We start from the raw sequence: 20521 nt of genomic DNA, 5'->3' as shown, positions 1-20521 counted from the left end.
TCTGTGTGAGAGGGGCCTAACCTAAAATTCGGCAGTAAGAGAACATGTAAACGACCCGATCAAATTGGCACGATTAGTACGATTGCAAGTCTAAGTAGGAGAATACATTAGTTAATTAAAATACCAAACGAGGTAAAACATCACACGACGAATTTATACACAAATCTATAGACACTCTCTCTCTTGAACTGTAGTGTACAGAAAGAGATAGATGTAGTACGTTTAGACGTCGAGTCTCAAGTCGTTAAATAGGGAATAGGGAAAATTTACATAAGACGAAATTTAGAGCTTGAACCCGAGAAAACATCAATAAACTATGTAAAAAAATATCGTTAAGAAAACTATCCAAGTATAAAAATATTTACTAAAATTTGGTCAAAATATACAAATTCAAAGTCGAAAAATATAATTGACGCACTTATTTTAATATTTAGTACCTTATTTCTTTGTAATAAGGTTTTCAATGTATACAGATTGTACGACTAAATCTCGTATTTTCTCGGGTTAACATCGGGTAGTGTGTAAGCGCTCTAATCGTCGAGTTTCAGCCGCCTTTGTAGGCAGCTCCTATCTATTCATTGTAAGTATTATGTCAAGTTTCCATTTTTGGATTTAAGCCACTAGATGGCAGACCCTACTTTGCGAAATAGACACATCGTAACGTACGGTCCAGCGGGCTCAGCACGGTTCCATTTTTATCTACTATCATTAAGCCCGTCACTTTCGCACTTACATACTTTTTAGAACGTGACAGGCATGGTGATAAATGATAAAAATGCGACCGTGCTACTAGGGCAGAGCCCGTACCAGTAACTGACAGTGTCAAAACTGAAACTGACGCTCGTACTCGCATATTAGTGTGAGCGAGATGTATAGAAAGTAAATTACGTTCTCGATGGCGTTTATGTCAGTGCCAAACTGGTGGTAGCCACATACTACGCGTTAATGTCGACGTTTGCAAACAAATCGCCTCGGGAGGCGACAGTGACCGCGTAGTGCATGTCACGTCCAGGTCTAGGTCTAGGTCAAGTCCAGGTCTACGCGTTAAGGTCGCTGTCGGTAAACAAATCGCCTCGCGAGGCGACAGTGAGCGCGTAGAGCATGTCACGTCCAGTTCAAGTCCAGGTCTACGCGTTAAGGTCGATGTCAGCAAACAAATCGCCTCGCGAGGCGACAGTGAGCGCGTAGTGCATGTCACGCCCGGTCAAGTCGAGCGCGTAGAGCATGTCACGTCCAGGTCTACGCGTTAAGGTCGATGTCGGCAAACAAATCGCCTCGCGAGGCGACCGTGAGCGCGTAGTGCATGTCACGTCCAGGTCTAGGTCTAGGTCAAGTCCAGGTCTACGCGTTAAGGTCGATGTCAGCAAACAAATCGCCTCGCGAGGCGACCGTGAGCGCGTAGTGCGCGTGTAACTGCTGTAGTAGTTCACGCTCGTCCAGGGGCTCCAGGGCTTCGACGCGGGCACGCTCTTCTTCGCCTAGGGAGCGCCATACCTGGAAAGATGCATTTGGTTAGTTGTATTTTGTTAAATCAACGTTAGTAATAATTATATCGACTAATCATTGTTCATTAGCTATTACAAGAAACAATCATAACTATATTGTGTTTTTATTACAAGCTTTTTATAAACTTGCAATGTATCTATGTATGTTTGAACGGGTCAAATCTTGCAATTTGAGCCAATTCTCGACTTTCAATGAACCTGAAAATTTGCATACATGTTTGTAAGGTGTTTGAAAATGCAATATTGTGATACCATCGAGCCGATCTGATGATGGAGACAGGAGGTAGTCATAGGAACTCTGGGATAAAACAACGAAACCTAATTTGTGTTTGGGGTTTTTAGAATTGTCTCCATGAGTATTAGTTGCCTGTGGAAAAAAGTAAAGCCAGCGATAAAAGCTTGTACAAATAATTAAATTTTTGTCAAAAACTTATTATATTATCTCAGGTTCTAAAATGGCAGTTCCAATTGCCACTTCAGTATCTATTAGGATATAAAAATAGGTTACCCATTTTGATCTCAGATTGTAAACAACGCAAAACAATATTTATGGACTAAAATTATTGCCCAAGTTACCAGGTTTTGTATCAATCGTCAACCTTATCAGTACGTGACAAGGCCCACTATTGAGTGTGTTTGGTCATAGACAAAAAATACATAGATTGCTCACTCCATATATCAGTTTTGATACCAAAATACTATTAATTTCAGGGTCTACATCTAGCATCGAGTAGCGGAACTATCAGTACTGCTGTTTGACAATAGATGTAGCACTGACCGGAAAGTCTTATGCTCAACAACAAGACTTTCCGGTCGGTGCTATAGTATGAATTATCTGAGATGATTTTTGCCCTAGTCTATTAAACAAAAGGTATTGTTTCCTTTATGCAGTGCTTACACCTGTTTACTGCTAATAGGGTCTATTACTTAAGTAACGGGAACAAACCCGTTTAAAAAGCAAATTTATCATTCTATTTGTATGGTTCAAATTCATGAAACAACCCATTTGGAGATAACACGTTTTGTTATCTCCAAAGAAAAGACCACCCTGATTGTTCTCAGAATGAGCTGTCACATAAATTTGAACCTTAATACTATCACGATAGTTGCTTTTTAAACGACATGGTTACTTTGGCACGTGCTGAAGACCGCTCTTAAAAGAAACAAAGGTTTCTGTTTAACAGATTAATGCTCGAGCCCGAAAAAATCATCTGAGATAATTCATACTATACCTACATCTATTGTCAAGTAGCAGTACTGATAGTTCCACCACTCGATGCTAGATGCTAATAGTCTTTTTGGTAACAAAAACGGAGTGAGCACTCTCGTCTCGCTATATTTGTGTACGGTCTGGTGTACGCACCGTGTCCATGTCCCAGCCCCGGGCGGTGTCGTACCCGGCGGCGCGCAGGCGCGCGGCCGCGGCGCCCGGCGCGTCCATGTGCCGCGCGCCCACCTCGCCGCACCCGCGCGCCACCAGGTTCCGGATCATCACCTCGCCGAACTGCAAATACTACTTATTTGCATTTTTTTTTCTATTTGTGACATAGAAGATAGGTTTAATGTGAAATAACATTTCATGTTCATACTATTAACTGTCATTTCAGTCTACGGAATAAAAAAACAGACTTTAGATTCATGATTTGTGAACTTTATTTTTTTAAATAGCCGTAACCACGGATTTAGAGTTAATAAACTGGATCGAGTACATTGACCAAAAAGTGTGTCCACATGAGAAGTCAAACTAGAGCCCTGCATCTCGTTCTAATTAGGGTGACCATAAGACATCTGTATGTGGGATATTAGGATAACATGGAATATATCAGTAGGGTGTGTCATTTTCTAAATAAAGTGAAATTTTAAGTGGTCAGGTTTTTTTTTTTCATTTGTAGTCGGCCTCTTTCGCACTCACTCATGGTATGTTCATAAAGATAGGCTTCCCTTTTGTCCACTTCAGTTTTTTTTTAAGTATAAGCGTCATTGTAGTGTTGAGTCGCTCACTCGTGAGGCACCTCATTTGTACCACTCATTTTGTTAATTTGTCGCAGTACTTCGTACCGCAAAAATGTCTTACTTCACTCCTCTATTCATTTTACTCATTTACTCGCGCGCATCACAAACACCTCTTGCCACACAAATCATTCACATACTTCAAATTTCAAAAAACGCTTATCCGTTCTAATTCACTCGCGAGTCTCGCGACCCTCAAAACTCATACACTCCTCAAAACTCGCAAGAGAGTCCCTGCCAGTCCCTGGATCGCGCGAGGCGTTAGGTGCTCGCCTGCTCGCCGACACTCGTAACTCAAATGTCTCAAATGAAGAAACGAATAATGGTCCACACTGTCAACTGCCGAACTACAAACCTTATTGCAACGACAAAAGGTCCACCGAGAAATGCGTTGAGTTTGTACCACTCACCGCCTCTCTGTGACATGAACCCCTCAAAAATCCTTTCAAAATGAAACAATGAATTAGAAATAGCCAAAGAGGGAGTGAGACAGACACGCAACGTACTTCAATATCGCTTCGCGTCACCACCGAAAATACGTTAACAATTAAACACGAAAGACAACAAGCATAAGCGCTGCAAGCTGTCATACATCTTACGCCTTTTTGATCCTTTCTTACTTGTCAAAATGGCGCGAGAAATCAGTCACTAAAAGGAAGTTCGATGTGTTGCTTCTCTGTCGCACTTGTAAATTCGTAGGTAAGTGTGACAGGGACGCCACATGACGAACTTGGTTCGCGGTACGCGCTCTCAAACAGGCATTTACGAAGCTTGCTTAGAAACAGTAATCCTTTACCTCACCTCATTTGAAGTAAGACATTGTAACACCTCATTTTAGAAAATGAGGTACTCATACAAACTCATTTTAAATTGATGTCCTACCCATCACTACGTCATTGAAGATCTGTTTAGCAAATATGACATTTTTTTTTAAAGTTGGTGCCTTTTTTCTATTGACGGAAATGTGTCCTACCTATAAAGAATCGATGTCATATATAAACAGTTTAACACACCTAACAAAATATTATGTAATATTGTGTATAAATGAGAGTCTGTAATGTTTAAGGAGTTAAGCACTTTGGTTTTAAATTTTGGCAATTGAAGGGATGTTTACAAAAACAACATACCTGACTACACTGGTTGACACCTGAAACGATTAACAATGTTCTTAAAAAAGTGTCAACCGGTCTAAGCAGTTATGTTGTTTTTGTAAACATCCCTTCAATTATTCTACAACAAATCTTAAATTAAACATGCCGAAATAAAGACATAAGGTACCTATTATGTTAAACTTACTTTTACATTACCTACGTTAATAATAACTAATAAGAATTCTGTGAGACCGATTCAAAACGTGCCGAAATCATAGTCACCCTAATGAGTTTGACAATGTTGTCTTGTATTTTTATAGTAAAATGTAATAATTGTGGCTTTCTTGTGAAACAATATTCCACAATTAGCAATTATTTCACTCCAACAACCTTTAACACAACATTTCTTCACAATTTTTAAGAAATTTCGCATTCACGTGTTTTGAAGAAATGTCATCAAGTTGGGGATACCAATTAATATTTAAAGTTACTACTACTTCTACCATACTAAAATTTAGTTTTTTTTTTGCTGTGTATGCGCTTGGTTTAATCAGTTAATAATATTGGCATCATAATTATTTACAAATTACTTAAAAGATATCAGAACTGTAGTCTGAATATAGCACTAAAATTGTATAAGAAGGTAATTAAATTCAGTAGTTTATTGATATAATTTCTACCATAATGGTATCTTTTTAACATTGGCAACATGTGCGAGTGAGACACAGGGCTCGGGTTTTTCTATCTCAAGTGGACCGTTTTCTCTAGTCTGGTACGAACAACTTTCTGTCTCGGTGATAAGGTTCAAATTAGTATGGCAAAAAAAGTGACAACTCGCTCCAGTTTAAAAAATTCTAACTTCATGGCCGTAACACACTACCGCACCGCACCGCGACCTTGGGGCAGCTTACGGCTTTAAGACTTTGTGGAATTAAAAGCGGCAGATAATATTCTTAATATGTATAAAATTAAAATTATTATAAAATTATTTATTGGGACATAAAAATACAAACTGAACAATAAAACTAAACTACGTGCAATATTAAAACTATTCTCTATCTATGGCGTTCTGGGGCCCGATTCTCAAAAGCTTGTAACTTGTAATACGAGTGGAAGTCCCTTTATAACAAAAGCTGTCAAAAAGTGACATCCGCTCGTATTACAAGTTACAAGCTTTTGAGAAACGGGCCCCTGGACTAAACTATGTATAATGTTCGTTATACAATACTTCGGTGTGCACAATTTTTGAGCAATTATTTTTAACTGACTTTCAATGTATTTTTCACAAAACGATTGCATCATAAATGATACCGTACATACTCGTAAGTTCCGAAAAACTGATTGGTACGAGCCAGGGTTTGAACCCCGATTGAAAGTCGCACGCTCTTACCGCTAGCCTACCGGCGCTCCTGATGTTCCTTATCAGAATGCATGAAGGTTGATATTGGTCTGTAGCCGCGAGCGTCAGTTAACTTCTTTGGCGGTCGAAAAGATGACATTTCTGATACATTTTTTTTAACTTGCCTTGTCGTCTAGGTTGCACTGTTCATACACCACAAGCACCTGCTTTGGGAACTGCTGCGCCAGAAGTCTGAGTAATCTGTAGACAAGAATATCAGATCAGGACCTCCCTAACTTCAAGTTTAGTGTAACTAATATGGCAGTCTCTTCGGTTAGACGGCATTCATTACTATAGTCAACTAGCGATTCTTGGGAGTTTTTTTTATATGATAGCAGTGCCTCATCAAAAATATTTGTAGGGAATCCGGAAAATCTGGTGGGAAATGAGTTCTTTAGACACTTCGCCACTATAACCCAGTATTCTGATTTTTTGTCGACAATTTTTTGTCTGATTTTTTCTTGGCAATCAACTTTACGCATCACAAATTATTTGGTAGAATTATAGTAAAAATCGTGTGGGCGATATGAGCGATTAGCCACGACATTTAAAGGCGTTATACCTGTTAGCTGCATCCTCCCTGAGATACACCAGCACGCATTCAGCTAGCACTAGTGTCGGCGCGTCAGGTCGCGCGCCGGCGGCGGCGAGGGCGCGCAGCACGCCGGGCTCGTCGCGCAGGTCCACGCCGCACAGGTGGTAGCCGTCGGCGTGGAGATCAGCGCCACCAGCACGGATGGCTACTTCACCGTCTACGACACACATTAAAAATATCCACACTGTCCAATAAGATTGTTTTTTTGTCAGTCTCCTAAAAATTCACTTCACCAAATGACTCCCGAGTGACAATGCATGAGAAAGAATACTCAATGCACTATGGATATGCCTATAATATTCTAGAGCCTTGATTTTCACACACACACACACACACACACACACACACACACACAGACACAATTTTTTCTTTCCTTTTTTTCGAATTGCTTAATTTCTGTAACTATTACTTTAATTACCTATTCTATTAGATTAGTCCTTAGTTCTTTACTTAACCTTCACTTTACGAATTTCGATTCCGGCAACCACGTGACAGCCATAGCCTAGTGTGGGGGCCACTGGACATTATATATTATTAATAAGGTTTTTCTTTTAATAAATATTATTCTTATTCTTATTTATCCTGTATCCCATCAATAGATCCTGACCTATCTACAATAATAGTACCAACTATGATAGAAGAAAAATATAATCTAAATCAGTCCAACCATCTTTCACATTCAAAATACTTTGTAGCCCGCAAACGCCCTGTACACACCTGGAAGCAGCATAGAGAACAAACTGACAGCCGTTGGACTGAGCTGGAACGAGGCCAAGACTGTTGCTTAAGAGCCAACAGGAGTGGTCATTTCTCCATACAAACGTACTCGACTGTTTCCTCCGTGGGTTTTGAAGCTAGAGCAATGATTTTTTCAACACAGATTAATATTGTCAATATCTGTGTCGGACCGTTTTGCTTTTTTTGATATTTTTGTTTTTTAAGGCGCTAGAGCCCTTCAAAAATGGCCAAAATGGCCTAATTGACTATGCCGCAATGAGAGGCGCGCTATTCAAAACTTATATCAATTAGCCAAAAAAGCAAAACGGTCCGACACAGATAATGTCATAATCATTTAGATTTCCAAATTTGGTTACGATTGGTTAAGTTTTGGAGGAGGAAACAGTCGAGTACGAAACCTCGATTTTTGAGATTTTTACGCAGGATTTTTCGCCTTGTCCTTATCGCACTAGTTTTAGGAGCCGCTTCCGTTAGCGAGACGGGTATATTTACCTAAAATATTTAAATCTCAGCTCCTGTTGGCTCTTAAGACAGGTAGCCGTGGAAGGATCTTGTGGAGGCCCTATGCACCTCCGGGGTACCTAGGACAGACAACAACAACATACAAGAAATACTTCACCTACCTTCATTAGTGATTTTCTCAAGTAGCTGCTTATTCCGCTTTATTATCTGGCACTTTTTGGCCGTGACCGTAGGAAAGTCCAGCTCAATAAAGTTGCCAACGGCCTGTGTGACGTCACGGAGCCGCCAGAATAGTGTGTCGAAGCCACAGCCAAGGTTTAATACTTGACATTTGCTGTCACATCGCTGTAAGTAACAAATACATGTAAATATAACAGTCAGTTGCAGTGGCGTAGCTAGAGGATATGGCGCCCGGGGCAGGCACCAAATTTGCGCCCCCCTCAAACGAAATGAACTAACGAAAGGGTTACTTTTTACTTATTAAAGTTTACTTTTGATTTAGACAAATAATTGTTTTTTTTTTCCATCGGTGGCTTAAGCTTACGACTCACCTGATGGTAAGCGGTCACCGCATCCTATGGACGTCTACACTCCAGGGGCGTTACATGCGCGTTGCCGACCATTTTAAAACTTATACATTTCTTTTTTGGAGATCTCCTTAGACTTGAAGATTCAATATCGCTTGTAAGTTTGGGATTGTAGACTATTCATAGCGCACCTTTGGACTGATTTGAAGGGACCAAGGTGGCATCTAGGTGCTCCTGCCCAAAGGTGACAGCAGTACTCATTATATGGGATCTGTCCATGGTCGTACGCAGCATTTTTTAAGGGGTGGGGCAGAAGTAGGAGAGGCTGGGGACGTTGTAACAGGGTACGGTTGAAACAGAGATTCTTAGCTTATGGTCAGAGACCAGGGTGGGATAACTGCCCCACCGTGGGTACGCCTATGGGATGTCTGCCCCAGAGTAAAGTATCGCCTCCCTTTATTGAGCACACCGAGTTTTTTGGATACGAGCGCAGCCTACCCAGCAAGGTGGCTACGAAATTATTGGACGTCACTGATGGAGATGTCAACACCCAGGCTCCCAATACTCCCTGACATGGGAAGAGTTGTGCCTTGAAAAATGAGGTTTTCTTAGCGGTAAACGCGCAAAATTGAGCCTTGGTGGGTTTGAATTGGACTAAATTCTCCCGATCCCACACCGAAACTCTGGATAGAATGCTCTCAATACCTGACACAGGTTTTTCACAGCATTCTACGAGGGGCGTTCAAAATATTCTCGGTATTGATATCTTACGACCTCTTCTAAAATTTCTTTCGTTACTGGCCGCTAAGGTTTATTCATTGACATTAAAAAAAAGTATAATTCGAACCGAGATAGTCTTTTGTTTTTCTGCAATTGCTGAACAAACATGAACATCCTGTGCGAATTGACAATGTTAACTAAATTAGAACATCGATGCGTGATAAAATTCTTGACAAAACAGGGTAAAAATCAAAAAACCATAAAAGAGGAAATGGATTGTGTTTACCGTGAGTCTGCTCCTTCTTTATCTACCATTCAAAAGTGGTCAAGCGAGTTTAAACGCGGAAGGGAGAGTATTGAAGATGACCCTAGACCTGGCCGGCCTGTAGTAGCTACTTCACAAGAAAATATTGATAAAGTGGAAAAACTTATATTGGAAGATGGTCGAGTGAAGGTAAAATCTATAGCACAAGTAACCAATCTCTCTATTGGTACCGTACATGATATTATACATGACCATCTTAATATGTCAAAAGTAAGTGCAAGATGGGTTCCGCGAATGCTGACTCGGCTTCAAAAAGACATGCGTGTAGCTTGTTGTTCCGATTTTATTGACCTGTGCGGTGAAAATCCTGATGAGGTGCTGCAAAGAATAGTTACTGGAGATGAAACCTGGGTTCATCATTATGACCCAGAGAGTAAACAAGAGTCCATGCAGTGGCACATTAAGGGTTCAGCTCATCCCAAGAAGTTGAAGGTCATCCCTTCAGCTGGCAAGGTCATGGCCACGATATTTTGGGATTGTGAAGGAGTATTACTAATCGATTATAAAGAAAAAGGTGTAAATATCACAGGACAGTACTACGCTAACATTCTACGTGAATTAAAGGATGTAATTAAAGAAAAGAGGCGAGGAAAGTTAACCAAAGGTATTCTGCTTCTGCATGACAACGCCCCCGTCCATACTGCTCATATTGCCAAGGCAGCTATTGTTGAACGTGGGTTTAAAACTGTTACTCACCCACCGTATAGTCCGGACTTAGCCCCCAGCGACTTCTTTTTGCTCCCCAATCTTAAAAAGGATCTGCGTGGAAATAAATTTTCTGACGATGAAGCATTGAAGGCGGCAGTGGAGGAGCATTTTTACACGAAAGATAAAAAATATTTTTACGAGGGATTAAAAAAAATAATTGATCGATCTTTTAAGTGTATGAACATAGGGGGGGAGTATATTGAAAAATAAAAATATCAAACTTTTCGTACTTGTTTGTTTTCATTCTCATACCGAGAATATTTTGAATACCCCTCGTAGTATCACAGAACGAGCGATGTTGGCACGGCATGTGTTATACAGGTTGGTCCAAACCTTGCCGTCCAAAAATTTTTTTTAGATTCCTCACGCTGTGAGCTATCAGAATATGTATGTTAGTCTTATGTTAGCCGACTTTTCGTAGTTTTAGAATTATGATTTTTATTACTTTTAACTTTTGTTGAGAAATTCCGGGGTGAAGCAATTATTTATTAAAAAAAACTATTGAACTTTTTTGAATGTTTCTTTTTGTAACATAATCCTTCAAAAACGGCGCAGTTGCTAAAAAAAATCAGCATCCTCACTTGGCTGAGTTGGGAAAAAAAGACAAACTTTTACGTTCAAGCATGTCAAGCTTAGATGTTGCCCTTACCTAAATAAATAAAAAATACAAGCGATTTCAAGGACTTTTGGTTATTTTAGAAACTGCTAGACCCTACGTTTTTTTAAAAGGTCAAAAAAGTGATACTTAATAGTCATAATTTGTCAGAGTCGGTCAAAGGAACTGAGGTGGAAAGCTTCCAAGTTAGTAATTCATTACAAAAATCCTCTTTTGTTATTTCTACTATTATTTTATGGGGTCACTTCCCCATCGCTATTTCATGTTATCAGTGCAAATACCGCGAACAATTATTAGAAGACATAAAAGCAACGCAAAGCTTCACCGCAAAGCTTCACCCCGGAATTTCTTAACAAAAGTTAAAAGTTAAACTCGAAAACTACGAAAAATTGGCTAACATACATGGGGTGTTTGAGAACGGGACAAGTAGGTACACAATTTTGGGATAAATAATTATTTGTCAGTTTGTCCAGACAGCACTAACCTTTCTCCAGGGCTTGTGATCCGCACAGAGGACTCGGCCAGGGCACAGGATTCTTCCAGGTATCCGAAATTCACAATGTTCGCGGAGCACCACACAGGCGTTTAGGTGCATGTCTTATTTCGTCTGTCTGTAGGTGTCAACTAATTAGAGGACCGCGCGGGCCGGGGGTGTGGGGGGAGACAAATCTGCATGTATAGACACATGTATAGGTAGTATTTTGAACATACCCCCGCCCTAAACATCACCATGTTTACGAGAAAAAAAAATTATATATACTTCTAGTAATTTGTTGCATTCTGGAATGGAATAGGTTAATTGACAGGTTTGTAAACGGGTAAACGAATAATTCTATTGGTGGGTCTGGTCAGAACGCCGGTAGCCGTCCGGACCTGTACAACGCGCACAACGCCATCCTTCCCAGGACGGATTGATATGATGCGACCGCGTCGCCATTCTAACGGAGGAACATTATCTTCCCTGAGGAGTACTAAGTCCCCAACGGCGGGGGGGTCTGTATAGGATGCCCATTTAGGCCTTGTCTGCAAGGTACATAGATATTCTGTTTGCCACCGTGACCAGAAATGTTGAAACATCTGTTGCACCAGCTGGAATCGGGTGAGTTTATTAGTTTTAATATCCTGTAGCGGATATTCAGGAATGGCAGTAAGGGGTTCTCCAATAATAAGGTGTCCCGGTGTCAGAATCTGAAGATCGTTAGGGTCTGGCGATAGGGGGCACAACGGCCGAGAATTAAGGGCCCCTTCAATTTTCGTGAAAACCGTCGTAAGTTCTTCATATGTGAGTGGGGTATCTCCGACTACTCGTTTTAAATGGGCCTTTGCCGATTTTACGGCCGCTTCGAATAGGCCGCCCCAGTGAGGGGTGGTCGGGGGATCAAAAATCCAGGTAATATTTCGTTTTGCCATTATTGTATATTTATTAAGGTTTAGGAAATTATGAACTTCAATAAGATGATTGTCCGCGCCTACATAGTTTCGTCCACAGTCTGATCGTATAAGAGAGGGTGAACCGCGTCGAGAGGCAAAACGTGTAAGTGCTGCGAGAAAGGCTTCTGTAGTTAGGTCCGAGACTACCTCGAGGTGGACCGCTTTAGTCGCAAGACACACGAATATACACAGATAGGTTTTTACGAGTTTCCTATTACGCACCGCTTGTACTTTCGTATAAAATGGGCCAGCAAAGTCTGTACCAACTCCTTTAAATGCACGTGCGGCTGTTACACGGTCTTTTGGGAGGTCACCCATGAAAGGTTGTTTCGCGATGGCATTTAAACGATAACAAGGCAGACATTTAAACACAATATTATTTATTAGTCGTCGAACTGACAGGATCCAAAATTCACGGGCTAGTATACTATGTAACGCGCCAGGTGGGGCATGCGAGTTTTCTTTATGGTAGTGCAAGATAAGAATTTTCACGAAATTACCAGTGTTTGGGAGAAGTAAAGGATGACGCGCATCGAATGGTATATCAGCGTGCCGTATGCGGCCACCTACTCTGATTAAACCGGTTGTGTCAAGAAATGGGCTTAATTTTTGAATGTTAGGGGAACGAACTGTTAATCCACGTTTGAGGAGATCAATTTCTGTGGGGAAGGAGGTCATTTGTACAAGCCTAATGAGGAAGACAAGAGCATTTTTTCTTTCAGTTACAGTCAGGAAAGGGGAAGTTTCACGATGATTAGGTGAGCGAGCATTTTTATAAAATCTAAGAATAAAACCGGTTACGCCGATTAGTTTTTGGAATGAGCTGAAGCGTTCTAGCAGAAAGTCAGGACTTGGAATGCAACTTGCACTGGTGACTAAGAGACAACGTAGTCCAGGAAGTTGTGCGATCGGACATAATTTGTCAGATGGCCAACTAGATGGTGGCTGTTGTAGCCACTTCGGGCACCACCAGAGAGGGTGATTTAGAAGCGCACGAGGGGATAAGCCCCGGGAGGCGCAGTCAGCAGGGTTGAGACTGCCGGGAACATGTCTCCATATAGATGGGATTTCAGCATTTTTAATCTGAGATACACGATTAGCTTCAAAAGTTTGAAGTTCATGTGGTGAAGTATTAAGCCAGGCAAGAGTAATTTGACTATCCGTCCAAGCATAGATGGCGTCTAACACTATTGACTTCTGCAGACAGGAGGCAACGTGTTGGACTAATTTTGAAAGGAGCGCAGCTCCCTGCAATTCCAGTTTTGGAATTGTGAGACGGGTCCGAACTGGGGAGACCTTTGTTTTGGACATTAACAAATGAACGGAGCAATTATTTTGTTGATCTACAGCGCGAAGGTAGATTACGGCAGCGAATCCAGCCTCTGAGGCGTCACTAAAACCATGTAAAGTATAAGTCTGAGGTTTCGGGGGAAAAATACATCTAGGTATTGAAATCTGTTTTATGGTATTCATCAGCTCCTCAGTAAATGTTAACCATTCGGTCGTTAGTTCTGGAGTAAGTGGGGCATCCCAATCAAGGCCCGAAAGCCAAAGCCGCTGGATAAAGACCTTGGCCTTAAACACGATGGGTGAAATCCAACCGCTGGGATCAAAGGTACGAGCTATCAGAGATAGCACCTTCCGTTTAGTAGGATATTTATCACAGTCTACTCGCGTCGTATATGTGAATGCGTCAGTCACGGGGTTAAACTGGACTCCAAGGACCGCTACTGTTTGGGGGTTTTCAACATCTCGGATTGTATGAAGCGGTTGGAGGTAATCAGGGGGGAGATCATCTAACAGTTCTGGCTTGTTTGAAAGCCATTTCCGCAATTCATAACCGCCGGCACGCATTAAAGATTCTAATTCATTTTTAAGGTCACGAGCTTCTTCAAGGGTTGAGGCTCCTGTCAGGCAATCGTCAACATACACGTCGGATTCAATTACCGCCGCTGCACGAGGGTACTTGGAGCGTTCTTGTTCCGCCAGTTCAAAAAGTACGCGGATCGCAATGTAGGGGCTTGATCGCAAGCCATAAGTATTGGTATTAAGTTCATAGGTAAGGAGAGGTTCCGAAGGGGACTCGCGCCATAACAGTAACTGAAACCGCCTATCCTCGGGATGTATCCACGACATTCGAAACATCATACGGATATCAGTAACAAATACAATTGCATGCCTACGAAAATTGAGAAGTATATGGGTAATATCCCGCTGTAACTTAGGGCCTGTGTGTAAACACTCATTAAGAGATATTCCGTTTGAGCTTTTACTGCTGCCGTCAAAGACTACGCGAAGCTTTTCACTGTCAGAAGCTTTAAATACTCCGTGGTGGGGTACAAAATAATGCTCTACCGAACGCAAATCTACGGAGGATATTGACATGTGATTTAACCTCTGATACTCGCGCATGAATTCAATATATTTAGATTTTAGCCGTGGGTTCATTTGTAACCGCTTTTCTAAGTTAAGGAATCTTTTTTCAGCTATACCGCGGGTCTCACCGAGGGAGGGACGATCACTTAGGAAAGGCAATCTTGTCACGAAGGTACCATCAGAGTTTCTAGTAGTGGTGGTCTTAAAAAATGTCTCACATTCAATATCTAAAGGGTTGGGTTGAGGTGGCTCAGGGGGTTCCTCTATTTTCCAGAATCGCTCAACGACTTGAGTTAAAGAAAGGGCTGTCATAGGGGGCTTTAAACTAGGGAGATTCGTAACTGGCCCAGATATGATGTAACCAAAATTAGTTGATATAGCTGTTAGACCGCAGGGTTGTAGCTGAATTACGTCGGGTTGTAAAAAGGATCCAAAAACGTCAGCTCCTAATAAAACATCTATTTGGCCGGGTTTATAAAATAAGGGATCGGCGAGGTGCAGTGATCGTGTTGCTGATCGGACCGATAGGGGCAGTTCCACATCCGGGTGGATACCGGCAATTGTATCTACGACCATAGTTGAGGTAACCGTAGTAACTGGTGAGGAGGAGTGAACAGGCTTGAACGTGACAGGGATACAATCGCGTATTGTCAAGGCGGGAATATTTCCAATGCCATAAAGTACCATTGGAGATGAGGGGGGAGGGGTTAAATGCACATTGAGCCGGGTTACCGCTAAATTACAAGTAATCATACAGCCTTGAGCACCATTATCAATCAGAGCCCGTGCTTCAACGTAATATCCGTTAGAGGTTTTCATATGAATAACAGCAGTAGCGAGTACGACCAGATCTGGGTTTATAATTATTGAAGCACGAGAAGGGAGCGGGGGAGGGGGGCTGTCTAGTTATTGTGGACTCTCGCGGTGAGAGCCCTTATAAGTTTCAGGCCGAGAAGGGCGTGGAGACGCTGCACGCCTATCTCTACTAGTCGTAGGGGTAGGGGAACGCACATCACGACGAGGGGGTGGGGAAGAGTACCGTGTAGGAGAGTGGTTCGGAGAGCGGCGCCATGATCTAGAAGAAGATGGAGGGGGGGATGCACGGGGTGAGGTCGGTGAAGTAGGACGGGGTGAAGAGCGGTTCATGACGTAATAGCGAGCACCCCCGCCCGTGCGAGGGTGGGGGGAGCTAGGTCTGTTTGGTTCAGGAGAGCGACGAAAGGCAACCGATCGATTCTGCGGGTTTTCACGGGGGTATACCGGGTTACGCGGGTCATTAAAACACAAAAGTGTGTGATGGGTAGGACGGCGGCAAGTACTACAACGATAATCGCGCGTACACGATGCGATTGAGTGTTTATCTAAACATCTATAACACAGGCCATTTGATTTTACGAAATTCGAGCGATCGCGGGGACTCATATCCAAAAAATCTCTGCACTCGCGTAGGTAATGAGCTTGGCTCGAACACATAGGGCACTTCGAGGAACGGCCATTGGATTCGACAACCAACGCATGACGTGGGTCACGTGGGACTCGCGGTACCGTACCGGTTTTGGAGTAGGAAGGCGCGGCATCCACCAGAGAGGTATTTCCAACGTTATCGTGGTGCCGGCATTCTTCTTCTAAGAAATCTATAAGCTTATCAAAGGTAGGCAAATCCTTTTGGCCGTCCCCGTGGCGGCGTTCAAAACGTGACCTCAAGTCCGCGGGAAGCTTTCCAAAACAAATATGAACAAGTATATAAGACCAGTGTTTCACTGGTAACTCGAGTCGTTCTAAACAACGATAGGCAGTAAGTAAAGGATTGAGGAAACTGGCGCGTAGTCCAGTCAACCGAGGACTAATATCCGGCAGGGATATTATTTGGGCAATGTAGGTATCGGCCAGGACGCGCGTATTATGATACCTTCTTTTAAGAAGGTCACGGGCTACACAATAATTACCGGCTTCGACTTTCAAATGTTGTACCAAACGTTTTGGTTCGTCAGATAAAGCACTCATTAAATAATGCATTTTATGGGTGGGTAATAAATCACTTCGGGTATCAACGACGCTGTCAAATTGATCAATAAAGCTAATCCAAGCGTCCGATCGCCCATTAAACCGTGGGATTGGAAGATCAGGTAATTTTTGGGGACGCGCGAGGTCAAAATCAGCGGCAACAATAGTAGCCCGGTCGGGCACCGAACGCATTGGAGTACTCGCGGAGATAGGGGCGACTATCTCGTTACGTTTAACTTTAATATCGACAACTTGGTCGCGCACTGTGCGAACGAGGCCTTGAACATAGGTATATTCCTCCACATCTATCGCCTGGTCTAAACCGCCAAGGAGTTGGGCACTAGCCTCCCGAAACTCCTTGTATTGTTCTTCAAGGTCATTTACATAAACCATAAGTCGGGCGCGGTCCGCGGTATTAATTTGTGAGTGCGCATTCGAAATCCACTCACTGGTTAATCTTAAAGTCCCGATTGACTTTCTATAATCAGCAGTTTCCGTGAATAATGTCGATCTAATTGTATCATTATTTCCGTCCTCACCCATTATAACTCAAACGATAAACACCACTTAGCAACAGGAAAATTGAATATTAATCGTAAAGACACTTTAAATTGAAACGTATGCACTTGCAGATAAGGGTCTAATTGGGAAGCGCGATGGTTTGCCTAACAACAACAATTATTTTACGTAAAAATTAACAATTCTATTTTGCAGTCAGAATACTAAAGGGGGTTTAAAGAATACTAGTTAAACGAATTTCTTTTAAGGGGAACGATTATATAGCATTGATTTTATTGAATGTAAATTTTAAATCCACGTGTTAGTTATTAAAACTTGCAAGCGATATTGAGCCGTCGGCCCTTGAAATAAGGTACTAATTACCATACGGCGATCGGGTTAATCTAAAGACGAGTTGATTGCAGGATACCGTTATAAAGTTATGTAACCAATTCCAGAATGCAATTTTACGATTTAAAACTATAGGTAATTCACTGAACGGGGGAATAAAGTTAAGAAAGGGGGAATTGTAGTTGTTTATAGCAAGGGGCGTAAAAATTATTTAAAGAGGGGATCTAACCACGCTCTGCTACCAAAATGTTTGAGAACGGGACAAGTAGGTACACAATTTTGGGATAAATAATTATTTGTCAGTTTGTCCAGACAGCACTAACCTTTCTCCAGGGCTTGTGATCCGCACAGAGGACTCGGCCAGGGCACAGGATTCTTCCAGGTATCCGAAATTCACAATGTTCGCGGAGCACCACACAGGCGTTTAGGTGCATGTCTTATTTCGTCTGTCTGTAGGTGTCAACTAATTAGAGGACCGCGCGGGCCGGGGGTGTGGGGGGAGACAAATCTGCATGTATAGACACATGTATAGGTAGTATTTTGAACATGGGGTATATTCTGATAACCAACAACGAGTAAAAAAATGTTTTAGACGTCAAGGTTTGGATCAGCCTTTATACAGGGTGGCTAAAAAATAACTGCATTTCCGTTGCCAGGGAGGTTTTGGGATTATACTGAGCAATTTTTACTTTGAGACCAACTCCTAAGTCGCGAAAAAAAATTTGACTGTTTTCTACATTTTGGCTGGTCCATTTTCTATTGGAGGTCTTATGCCCATTTTGGCGCCCCCCCTTGGACGGCGCCCGGGGCACGTGCCCCCCCCTAGTTACGCCACTGGTCAGTTGTATATGTAACAAATGATGCTCCTTAACCCGTGGAGTGCCCTACCAAGACACGTGTGCTAGTAACTAGTATAGGAGTTCCATACTACGGTAATTCTGGGGCGCTCCACGGGTTAATGGCTCAGATGACTTCAACTACATATGATAATTCAAACAACTTTTAGCCTCTTGAGACCCAGAGACATTTTGTTTTGTTTGTATTATCTGTTGGTAATCCTAAATAAATAAAATAAACTCTTAGTTACACAATGATAGTTCAAAATAGACTGTGTAATATTAATATTGTACAAAAAATTGTATGCAGGGTCTTAGGAGGCTATATACAAAGTATCCATAGGTGGATTATAGTTTTTCTGTTAATTAGGTACTTTTTAGTTTTTGTAGTACTTAACAATTATAAAATTTTAGGGAAAGCATTCCCTAAAATTTTATAATTGTTAAGTATATGTGTATAATTGTTAAACAGCAGTTTTAGCACACATTATGTGTTATGGAATAGTTTGAAAATACAAATGACATTGAGTAGAGAAAGAGGGGAAGCCGTTGCCAAGAAGTGAGACGCTAAAATAGGCTACTAAAAAATATGCTGTATAAATACAAGCAACTCAACGTCAAGTTTTTCGGTTCATTGCATGAAATAAATATCTGTGTCTGTCCTTGCATCCTTGCCAAGCTTGCACAAGGGTGTAATTAGGGCATAAAATGATGTCATCAAAGTGTGAAGAATGAGGAACAAAATAAACAACTCAAATTAACACAATTAAATACTAATAAAAAATTATATCCTATCCATTTCCTGTTTGAAAAGTAACGTAACAGCAACACCTATCTGTTAATGAAGTAATATTATTAAAAACATGTTCATGGCATGTCAAAGGCCATTCTTATTAGTAAGGCAGTGATAATTTACAGAATATTACAATTAGCAAATACCTATGTTTTGCATAGATAAGGATAAGTATTCCAGGTCTGATAAGAATCAGAAACATGTCTTGCTTTTCAAGGGAACATATACATCATATGTAAGCTAAGCAGGTGCTGTACTTGAGCAGCATTACCTCAAGAAACTGATGGATGAACATCTCTACAGCGCGAACCCGCGCATAGTATCCGCGGTGGATCTCCGGCGCCCTGCGCTCGGAGCGAGGACGCGCGAACAGGCGCACATAAGGGTCGCTCCAGTACCCCAGCTCTACAGCACCCCGCTTGCACTCAGTGGCATCCGAGTTCGTCGCCGCCACCGCTTCGTCTTCCTCCGACCATGACACCAGTTTATTCATAGCGCTACCATCCCCCGCCGCATCCCAGCGCGCCAGCTCGGCGCTCTACAGCTGCCGGCACCCGCCGACCTGGACGGCTAGTTGTCTAGCGCAGTAACGAAGCCCCAAAAGCTTCGGCAGACCGTTTTCAAAGTGAGTAAATTAGCGATAGCGGAACAATCTGACAGCTAAAATCACCAGAATGACAGAACACTCTTACCACAGACAGGGTAAAAGGCTGCATGCTACATTGTCTAATTTATAAATGCTGATAATTACCGTGATGTTGGCAGATTTGAACATAGGACTATATTTGTCTTGTCAGGGTTCCGTACCGAAAGGGTAAAAACGGGACCCTATTACTAAGACTCCGCTGTCCGTCCGTCCGTCCGTCCGTCCGTCTGTCTGTCACCAGGCTGTATCTCACGAACCGTGATAGCTAGACAGTTGAAATTTTCACAGATGATGTATTTCTGTTGCCGCTATAACAACAAATACTAAAAACAGAATAAAATAAAGATTTAAGTGGGGCTCCCATACAACAAACGTGATTTTTGACCGAAGTTAAGCAACGTCGGGCGGGGTCAGCTAGGATAGGTGACCGTTTTTTTTGCTTGTTTTGCTCTATTTTTTGTTGATGGTGCGGAACCCTCCGTGCGCGAGTCCGACTCGCACTTGGCCGGTTTTTTAATATTCTGCTACCAAATTTTTTTAAAAGTGTGTAATCACTTACTGTGTCTCTTTCTGACAAATTGTTAGAAATAGGGACAAATCGAGATTACAAGATACGGGCTATAACCGCGAAAATCGAAGTTCGCAAATTGCGGGCATTTTTCTCAGTCACTCTTGTCACTCAGTAAAAGAGAAAGATCCCCGCAATTTGCGAAAAACGGTTTTCGCGGTAAACCCTGGCTCTTTTATAAAACGTGGTCCGAATTATACAGTCGTCGCCCGTCGTACAATCTAGCAACCTTTCATAACCATTTTTTCCAATTTGTCTGTTTTAGGGTTCCGTACGCAAAGGGTAAAAACGGGACCCTATTACTAAGACTCCGCTGTCCGTC

The 20521-nt window shown here is 42.0% G+C and overlaps 1 protein-coding gene and 1 long non-coding RNA gene across 2 annotated transcripts; one reads left to right on the top strand and one right to left on the bottom strand.

Annotated features, from left to right (window-relative positions):
* The first annotated feature begins 1027 nt into the window (after nucleotides 1-1027).
* LOC134647427 (uncharacterized) lies at nucleotides 1028-1475 on the top strand. Its single transcript, XR_010096826.1, has 3 exons — nucleotides 1028-1113; nucleotides 1222-1251; nucleotides 1354-1475. It is a non-coding gene; the product is annotated as an uncharacterized LOC134647427 (long non-coding RNA).
* On the bottom strand, nucleotides 1333-19644 carry LOC134647425 (leucine carboxyl methyltransferase 1). Its single transcript, XM_063501779.1, has 6 exons — nucleotides 19257-19644; nucleotides 7962-8145; nucleotides 6568-6757; nucleotides 6131-6206; nucleotides 2869-3009; nucleotides 1333-1494 (listed from the first exon to the last, which is right to left on the bottom strand). Exons 1-6 carry the CDS (start codon nucleotides 19476-19478, stop codon nucleotides 1342-1344), a joined length of 966 nt encoding a protein of 321 aa, XP_063357849.1. The 5' UTR covers nucleotides 19479-19644; the 3' UTR covers nucleotides 1333-1341.
* Nucleotides 19645-20521: the final 877 nt, after the last annotated feature.

Source organism: Cydia amplana, chromosome 4 (genome assembly GCF_948474715.1).
Source record: "Cydia amplana chromosome 4, ilCydAmpl1.1, whole genome shotgun sequence".
Taxonomy (NCBI): domain Eukaryota; kingdom Metazoa; phylum Arthropoda; class Insecta; order Lepidoptera; family Tortricidae; genus Cydia; species Cydia amplana.
The sequence above is the reverse complement of the archived record's forward strand: the minus strand, read 5'-3'. Positions and strand labels throughout refer to the sequence as shown.